Source organism: Parambassis ranga, chromosome 9 (assembly GCF_900634625.1).
Source record: "Parambassis ranga chromosome 9, fParRan2.1, whole genome shotgun sequence".
NCBI classification, from domain to species: Eukaryota; Metazoa; Chordata; class Actinopteri; family Ambassidae; genus Parambassis; species Parambassis ranga.
Window position 1 is genome coordinate 19,487,853 of NC_041030.1, and position 9,803 is coordinate 19,497,655.

The window sequence follows — 9,803 nt, forward strand, 5'->3', positions numbered from 1 at the left end:
TGAATATCATTAGACTCGCTTCTTTACAGATGTGACATCACAGGCTTTGTTTCCCTTATCTTTAGTTCACCATCAAACCTCTGGACAAGAAAACCAATGTTTTCAAGTTCAACTCTTCACGGCTAAGAGTCAACAAGCTGGTGAGTTCAGCTCAGATTGTTAAAATTGCTTTAGCTGAGGATCAAATATTCCATCAATTTGGATGCTTAACGTTAGCATCTATCCTTGGGTTGATCCTTGTGTAGATCCTCCAGCTTTGCATAGGAAACCATGACCTGTTTATGCGGCGGCGCCGGGTGGACTCACTTGAAGTACAGCAGATGAAGACTCAGGCCAGAGAAGAGAGGGCCAGAAAACAGGTACTGATAATAATGGAGAAACCACAGTGAAGAGCATGGGTTGAACTTGTCAGTAGGAAAATTTCAATACAAATCTAAATGCATATTTTAAGCAGATCTTCAGTAAATCTGCAGAGAAAATGCAAATGTGTGCACGATTCCATCCTCCACTGTTATGCAAATATTAGAGCTGGCCACACATTGAGATAAATAGTAGCTAGCAGTAGTTATTTGGTTTACCACCATTGGACATATTGCTTTCATGTAATGAATGCTTGTGTGATACACACACTTGCACATACACCATTCATACATTATGCATTTTTGGTTATTGATGTGCTTACATCAACTTTTCCACCTCAATGAAAATACACTAAATGCATTTTGTCCATTTATATTATATTTCATTGTACTAACAGCCACACTTTAATATCCATGTGTTTCAGGTGGAAAGGCAGCGTCTGCAAAGGGAAAAGCAGCTGCGGGAGGAGGCAGAGAGAGCAAGGGACGAGCTGGAGAGGAGGCTAATTCAGCTGCAGGACGAGGCTCACATGGCCAACGACGCACTGGTAAGATTCAGTCAGTTAGCTGAATCTGGAATGCACCATTGTGTTGGCTAGGTCACATACAGTGCAGGCCAGGCTTCAAGACAAAATCAGTTTTCAAAATGAGCTCCAAATGAGCTTTACCATCTGCATCAAGCCCCCTCACTTTCTTCTTCTTTCTCTTTCTTTGTACATGCTTTCATGTGTCACTCCCATCTGTCTTTGTTTGGGCTATTTTCTAACTTTTTTTGTGTCTTTCCTGCTACTTGTGTTTGCACTTTGTCCCTCTCCCTCTTCCTGTTCCTCTCCAGCTGCGTTCGGAGCAGACGGCAGACCTGCTGGCTGAAAAGGCCCAGATCGCAGAGGAGGAGGCCAAGTTGCTGGCCCAGAAAGCTGCTGAGGCTGAGACCGAGATGCAGCGCATCAAAGTGACGGCCATCCGTAGCCAGGAGGAGCGGCGGCTGATGGAACAGAAGATGCTCGAGGCAGAGATGCTAGCCCTCAAGATGGCAGAGGAATCAGAGAGGAGGTGGGGGAAAAAAGAACTGAATGACACCCAAATAAAAAAAAAAACACTACCGACCTGACCTTATTATTATTATTATCACAAATTTTGACCTGATAAAAAAAACAAAAACTAATGTAAGCATGATGTGTCCTATTTGTTTATGTACTGGAGCACACTGATGACACACGTGCACAGCCCTGGCTTATTTCTACAAAGTCACTGCTCCTACTGTGGAAAATTCAGTCAGCTGTCTTTGATCACAGTATCACACTGTTTACTTATTTATTTATTTTAAAAAATGTTTGCTCTTTGTTCAGTCTCTGCAGCCTCTGGCAGCACTCAACTTTATTATTTCACCCACCAGCAACCTGTACAGTACGTCTCTTTAGCTTTACCTCAGCAAGCAGCTTCTCTTCCATACTCTCTCTATTCTCTTTCTGTATTCATCTCACATATATGCACTCACTCACACTCATGCACTTTGTTTCATTTTTAGATCTTTAAATAACTTCTTCCTACTTCTTCCTGACTTTTTTCCTTTATTTGAAATGTGTATGCTTCAAAACAGAAGATGCTTTCCTTCAGAGGAATCAAAACATAAGTTCCTAAATAACCTCTCAGCTTGCAGATGCTGTTTGAGATACTATGCTGTTTAACGTCAAGGTGCACAAATGGGCTGCTGCACACCGGTTGGCTCAGCAGCACAGATGTCTGTTGATATGCACCGTGTACTGTAGCGCTAGGTAAACTGCTAGAATGTCTAACTCTGTTTAAAATCATTTGATTTTCAAGGCTTTGTTCTTGCACTGTAGCTGAAAGCAGGTTAGCAGGCCACTTTGCTGCCCACAGAGGAAAAAAAGGGAGGAAAAAGCTTTCGTTCCGCCGCCCTCCCTCTCGGTCCGAAGGCACAGCAGTTAATTTGCGCTAGTTAATTGATAGCAGTAGCATCGATTGAAGGTGGGAGTCCCTGTTAAATAGTCTCTTTTAATACACACTGAACTGCAAGCGTGGTCATTTTTCTTTTTCTTTTTTTTTTTTAAACTTCCTGAAGCAGATCACATCAATCAAACTAAGTGGCAGATCTACTCTTGACTTTTTACTCTTTGGAGGTCAGGTGGATAAAGAGATTGGGACTTCAGTGATTCTCTGTTAAGCTTGATAGATGCCAATCAATTCATTTCATAATAAAACAGTACAAACACTGAGAATATCACTTCACAGGCTCTACTTCACAATTTAGTAGGCAATCATTTCAAATAGGCGCCATTAACCACTTTACAGTTACTGCACATTCTGGATGAGGACTTTTCTGCAACGGAGAAAATTTAAACCTGCAGCACTCAACACGTAAATGACTCCGTCCACTCAACCCTCGAGGCTCACGGCTCCCCCACATCAGCGAGAAACTGCTGAGTGTTCAGGAACACAATCAAAAGACATGTAATCGCGTGCACATAACGATGGTGAAATAATACAGTTAGAAATGATTGTCGTGGCATAAAAATTATGTGAGATAATCTAGTATTCATTTTCATCATTTCTTTCTAGTTAACATAGAAAGTGTCCATGTCTGTCCGTTCGTCCCTCAGGGCCAAGGAGGCTGAGCAGCTGAAGCAGGACCTGCAGGAGGCCAGGGATTCAGAACGAAGGGCAAAGCACAAGCTGCTGGAGATTACCAGCAAGGCTGTCTATACGGTAACTGACCTGGAGCACGCTCACAAATACTTATAACACATGTTGGTTGTTCATGTTGTACACAAACAAAGTGGGGTGGGAATGTTCATGTAAAAACAAGGCACATACATAAAGCACTAAATAGCATTTTAAGGATAGTATAGTAGATAAACCAAATAGCTTCTTTTGTTTAAAAATCCGTAATTTTTGGATATATTTTACTAAATATCTTTAAAAATAACCAACTAAAAAGGCATAAAATCTATACTGTTGAAAGCCATCAGACAATACACAATGGCATATACATGTATATGTACATATAAGAAAAACTACTGGCCACTTGGAGGCAGAGCTGCTGCTGCTGCTGCTGCTGGAACCCCACTGTATAGGCTTTTACAGTATTATCTTAACTCCAAATAACACACACACACACACACACATATGCACTCTTTGACACATGGGATTGTAGCCCTGCAAAGCCGCACTAAACAGGAGATACTTGCATAAGTCCAGCCTCTTGCGTAGGCAGCCTACGCAAGAGCTCCCAACATGCTAAAAAACCCACACATTGCACATTCAATCTCCCTGTACACATGCACATGGAGACGCTGGCCATTGGTAGAATACTACACTCCTATCAGCTTATGAATGAATCATCTAAACACATATGTGCACTGATGCACACCGGAACTTATCAGCTCTAAGGGAAGAAGACTACACACACACACACACACACACATAAACACACTGCTACACAATCAAACAGTATTCCCATTGTGCTCAGCTGCGGTCAGACTGCCCTCTGTGCTCTGCTAGACCATGTGTATGTGGACTGTATCCACTGTTTAGTTTATATTCACATGATGAAGGATGGTTTTACATTTATATTGTGTATTATTAGGTCTGGCAGACTCCTGTGGAAGCATGTGACCAATGCATTTGAGACATCTGGTTAGGATCTGAAAGAAAAAATACACATGGTCATGGTCTCTTTTGGCCCCATCTTCCTTTGAGTGACATATGTTTTTCCACATGTTCTACACTATGCTGTATTTTCCTTGATGACATCTTGCAAATTGCTATCTACCTTTTGATTTTCTTGCCCCCCTGAATATTTATTTACATCTCTTGCTTCTGTCTCATCTCTTCTAGTCCCCGGGACTGCCGCCTGACAGCATGCCTCAAGACCTGAGCTTCAGCAGGGAGAACCTCAGCTTCGACTTTAAAGATACTGACATGAAACGCCTCTCCATGGAGATAGAGAAGGAAAAGTGAGTAGCAAAAATCCCACCCCTCTGAGCTCCTGCTTGGTTTACACACAATCTTTTTGGTTCTGTAATTCTGCCTGGTTATTTGTTATTCATTAGAAAGAAATAATTAAAAAAAAGTACAATATATCTTGATGCAGTTTGAATTTCATTAAGAAGGAGGCATTAGGCATCACCTCGGTATCAGTTTCAAAAAGTGTTTTATTTCAGTAGCTCTCAAGAAAGAAGCACATTAAAAAAAAGTATGAAGTTTTGTAAAATCAAATGCAAATGAGCAGCAAGACTGCAGGACAACAGCTAATTGATATGTTTATGAAACTCAAAGCAAGCGATTTATTTCATTATAACAGGATTTCAGACCAAAATATGTGCATAAGCTTTAAGCTGAGCCTGTTGTTTCTCCATGTTCAGGGTCGAGTACATGGAGAAGAGCAAGCACCTGCAAGAGCAGCTGAACGAGCTGAAGACGGAGATTGAAAGCCTCAAGCTGAAAGAGAGGGAGACTCCTCTAGACATCATTCACAACCAGAACACAGAGCAGGGGACCAGCAAGCACAGCAACTTTAAAAAGGTAAATCTACTCTGCCAGCTCGGCAGCTTGAATGGCAGCGCCAGGTGCATAAACACACACTCTTAACACATCTACACCGTACACAGCAGCCAGGATGGCAACGAGTGGAGCCCCAGCATTGAGCTTCAGAAAAGCCTACGCGTGTCCGTCTTTATTTACAGCCAGCGCCTGGTTACAAGTATTTCTGCATTTCATCTGCTGTCTGATCAGCTTTATCCACACGAGCTGCTGAAGTGTAAATTGGGTCTTAATCTGATCTTACAGCAGCTTTCCAGGGATAACTGTCTATCAAAATTTGAGAATCCTCTCTCGTACAACACACATGCCTCCCCATCATATTATTTTTAAGGCAGGGTATTGATTCTCAGCACACGCTTAATAGCAGCCGCCTCCCCTTGGCCCCGAGTTCATTTTTCAACCTCGACTTTCTTCTTTGATGGTGCCCGCAGGGACAGAGGGAGTGATCATACTTTTTTTTTTTTTTTTTTTTTTTTACTACGACCTCTAAATGTGCTCAGTGATTACTGGCTTTAAAAGCATTAAAGCAACAGGGGAGAGAGAAATCTGTGTTTCTGTGAGACTCCTACGTCAGCTCCATCAGAAGACCATATCTTGTCTGGTGGTGCCTGGTTTGGAGATGATATGAGCTAACAGCAGAAGTGGCAGACTCTTCCAGCTTTAGGGTTTGTTTCATAATTGATTGGTCAAAGTCAATGGCGTTGTTATAAAAAGTAGTTTCCATTTACACTGTCCTCTGATGAACTGGCAGATTAGACTCATTCTCCTTTATCTTCTCACACCAGTATTTCCCTAATTTCAATAAAAGTATCACATAAAAGTTTGAGCTGTGTTCCCTGAACGTTGTGTAACAGCAAAGCCCACCCCCTTCTCTTTTAGTCCTCCGGTGTAAAATATACCTGTTAAGGGAGCACTAATTGATTTTTGGTTGGTGATTAGTCATTTGGATTGATGGAGGCACCTCTGGTGTGTAAGAGGAGAAGGAGCAAAGTTAAAAGTGTTGGTTTAATTGAACCAGAGGCGGTCGACGTTTATCTTATTAGTGAGTGAAGGGCCTGGGGCATGCGGCATGGCCGAGGCTGGGTCACGGTGAAGTGTTGAGAATGCACTGTGAAGCCGACTGGAAACAGTAGGAGGAGCAAAGCCTAAATCTCTAAACCAGAAGCGTTGGGACAAGCTGTAACCACGGGCAAAGTTTTCCCCTCTGCACTTCTGCATGATTAATGAACGCTCTCTTAACACGGGCCAACGCCTTCGCGCTGCTACGAGGCCACAAGTTTTGTGTTTGTACTGGACCTGTCAGAAGAGCTCACTCTCAACAATTGAATCACAACACAAGAGCAGGGAGGCTGTGTCAGTTTTAAGAGAGGAAAAGCTGTTTTTGAAACGGCGGCCCATTCAGACCGAGTGAAGTGATACACAAAGCAGGGGTCACTGAACATGCAGCAGGTATTTCCTCTTTGGAAAGAGCTCGCTGCTGTGCCATTCACAAACATTAATACCTGGGACTTTGAATAAAGTGTCTTCGCTTATTCCAGCCTGGAGGCTGTAGGCAGGGAGGAGTGCAGCGCTGGAGAGTTAGACATGAATAAACACACAGTGTAGTTCAGGCGTGCCTGTCAGCAGGGACAATAGAAGGTGATGCTGTAAATCCATCCCTCTCCCACACATTATCTATTTGGATTTTGCTTAAGTCCTTCAATCAGCACATTCCTCTGGATTTTTCAAACTGTCCTCCTTCATCCTTGGTCTAATATTTACTCTGGTAGCTGCTTTAATTCGCTTCCACCCTACAGATGTTGAAAAGAGAGGGAAAACTTTGCTCTTATGCTGTACCAGATGAGTCACTGTCCTGAAAGGGTTAAATTGTAGCCAGTGGCCCAACTTAATCCATCACTAGCTCATTTAAACCTGCAGAGAGGAACAATTAACACTGGCTGGCATTGATCCTCTGCTGTTCTCCCCATTTGTTTGATTGTCTGCAGTTTGGAAAGTGTAATCCTGAGCAGTGTAAGATGTACTAACGTTCTAGTGTAGTGTTCTAGGATCAGTGTAGCTTAGGTCTGCTGATGTAGTTCTGCTGGTAAGGATGACACACGAGGAGGAGGGATGGGATATAACGGTTTGATGAATGTTTGATTGGATCCAGAGTGCAGGATGAGTCATCAACGTTTTTTTATCACTTTTCCAGGAAATTACTTTTTGTCATCGTTGGTTAAGATACTGGAAGCAGCGTACACAGTGAACAACAAACGGGATTGAATGTGACTCATTTTAAATGAGCTACATTTTTATTGCCAGTGTCTTACTGGAAAACAGAGCGTTGTGTTAGTGTGACGTACTTTCACCCTAAGAAATGACCTGAATAGCTCAGTTAAAACATTGGTATTAAGATTAAGATTAAGATTAAGATTAAGAAAACCTTTATTAGTCCCACAATGGGGAAATTGCATTTTTGCAACAGCAGATACAGACAGCAAAGGATAAGTTAAGGAAGATATATACATGATAAAATAGACTACCAATAAAATATAGAATAGAATAGAATAAAAAAAACAGTATACATATTAACAGTTATTGCACATATTGCCATATTGCACAGCTCATGGTTGCAGGTGCACTGCCAACTCCTCACCACTGCATGAAAAGGGGCCAGTGGCAGCTAGAGACTTCGTGTTCATCTTGGTCTGTTAAAGTTAAAATTCACGCTGAATGAAAGATTCAATCAGGCAGGAGGACTGCTGTAGTGTTATATAGCCCACTGTATTGTTGATATAAAAGCCATCTCTTTGTTATCTCTTTAACAGCTCACACTACAGAGCACCAAGTCCAGGGTGGCCTTCTTTGAGGAACTTTAAACTCCAGAGCTGTGGAGCTGGGAACACACATCTGCCAAGAACTTCTCGTTTCTACATTCCTAGTCGGCTAAAAAAAGGCCGACCGCACTACAAGACCCTAAAATCTCAACATATGGAAACCCCTAAGAAACACTATGGATAAAATAATAACCACTGCCTTGATCTGCACCAACTCCAGGCACCTCATGTACGCACAAACAAAGACGCCCCACCTAACGTTCCTGCAGATTCATGAAAAAAACACGAGTGTGTGTGTGTGTGTGTGTGTGTGTGTGTGTGTGTGTGTGTGTCAGACACAACACATTCTCCAGGAATATTTTTTGAAGAAAACTTTTGTGTGGGATTTATTAATATCAAAGAATAAAGTCTGGCAGCGTGAAAGGAAGGAAAAAAAAATTGCACTGCTCCTATTCCAGTGTGAGTCTAATGAGACTGTATTAGTTTAGAATGATTACTATATCAAGTCCAATTTGGGTGACCTACATTATCTGACTGCCGAGCAGAAATAAACCACTAATGGATAAATACATTTATACAAGAGAACTGATGAACAGTTCATAGTTTAGCAGCAAGTTATTGTATCGCCTTCCTGCTGCTTATTAAATACTGTCCACTTATTATAAGCAGGTACATTCATAATGACGGTGGATTCCTCACCTGAGCTTCCAGATGGTTTGCTACACAGAATTATCTGGTGCCGTCAGTCTCATCCTGTTGTCACACTTAAAACATTCCCCCTCGCCTGCCTATGTTTCCTCTCAGGATGCACAAGATGGACGGCTGCAACATTATATATAAACTTCACTTCTGTGCTTTCATACATTTAAAGAGCCATTTAGAGTCTGTGGTAGACATAAAGCTTTCTCTCTCCACAGTAAGTGGTCCGCCGCCGCCGTCGTGCCGTGTGACCACAGCTGTGCCTTTATGCAACTTTTTTGTGGTGATTGTAAACAAAGCGTTGTACACGAAGCCTTTTGGACTAATGTTTACATCTTGTATACATAAAGCTGTCTTGTTACGTTGTATCTCTGGCTGCCTGCAGCATAAAATAAGGAGACGATCATTACGTTTAGACTGGATGAAGGAACTGTAACTTTTTTTTTATTATTGTGAAGACAAACCACTTTAAAAATTAGCATCTATTTTGAATTAATACATCTTTCTGAATTAATGTGCTTGTTCCCTCTGAAAGCAATTTATTTTGAGGAATTATAATGTGAAGAAAAATATATTTTTCCTTTTTTCTTATTTGCATTTATGATAGAAAGCAGTATTCTGGACGTTACAGAGCATGTATCCGTAGATATACGTACAGCAGATCTGTTTTTTTTTTTGTAAAATACATGAATATCAGGTTTGGATATTTTTGTGTGTGTGTGTTGTTTTTATCCATCCTGAAATAACTTTGTGTTATTTTGGCAGACTTTGATGGATGTCAGCTTTGATACTGCCAGTGCCGAGAGCCCCTTACCCGACCCAAACAGACATCCAATTACACCTTTGAAATGAATCAAGTGTTACGTAAGCACCCTCCATCTTGTGTCGGATCACATAGCCTGTTTGCTTGAGTGACAAGGTCTTTGTGTGTGTGTGTGTGTGTGTGTGTGTGCTTACGAACGCGTGGGCAAACGTGGTGTGTGTGTTGTGTGGCCCGTGTTTTTGTCTTTGTGCCTGTCACCACATTAACCCTTTAATGTAAGGTTCTACTCCTAGATTTGTGTCAGCTTTCTGACAGCATGAGTGGCTCCGAGTTCAGGAGGCTTCTCAGCAACTGTGTCACCTCTGTGCTCAGTTGGAGAATGGATACACCCTCGGCTTGTCAGTCTTGTGACAGAGTGGTGTCTTGAGGATCTAACGCTCAGAGGGACGGGGCGATGGGCGTGTAGGGGGGCATCAGGCGAGGTGATGCATACAGCCTGTGGATTCTTCCTCAATGCTGAGCACTGTCCTCTAAGGACAGGGACGAGGGGAGGACTCTTTTGTATCCATGCTTAGGGGATTACAGTTTATGCCACACCCACAG

At 42.1% G+C, this 9,803-nt stretch overlaps 1 protein-coding gene across 1 annotated transcript in view; it reads left to right on the forward strand.

The window, feature by feature from the left end:
* The window catches only part of nf2a (NF2, moesin-ezrin-radixin like (MERLIN) tumor suppressor a), a 9,477-nt gene extending 386 nt beyond the window's left edge, over positions 1–9,091 (forward strand). Inside the window, exons 2-9 of the mRNA XM_028414007.1 lie at positions 66–140; positions 246–359; positions 785–907; positions 1,195–1,412; positions 2,981–3,086; positions 4,218–4,336; positions 4,745–4,904; positions 7,730–9,091. Coding sequence (XP_028269808.1) covers positions 66–140; positions 246–359; positions 785–907; positions 1,195–1,412; positions 2,981–3,086; positions 4,218–4,336; positions 4,745–4,904; positions 7,730–7,780 — 966 coding nt within the window. The 3' untranslated portion in view covers positions 7,781–9,091. The remainder of the gene's footprint in view (positions 1–65; positions 141–245; positions 360–784; positions 908–1,194; positions 1,413–2,980; positions 3,087–4,217; positions 4,337–4,744; positions 4,905–7,729) is intronic.
* The last annotated feature ends 712 nt before the right edge of the window (positions 9,092–9,803 follow it).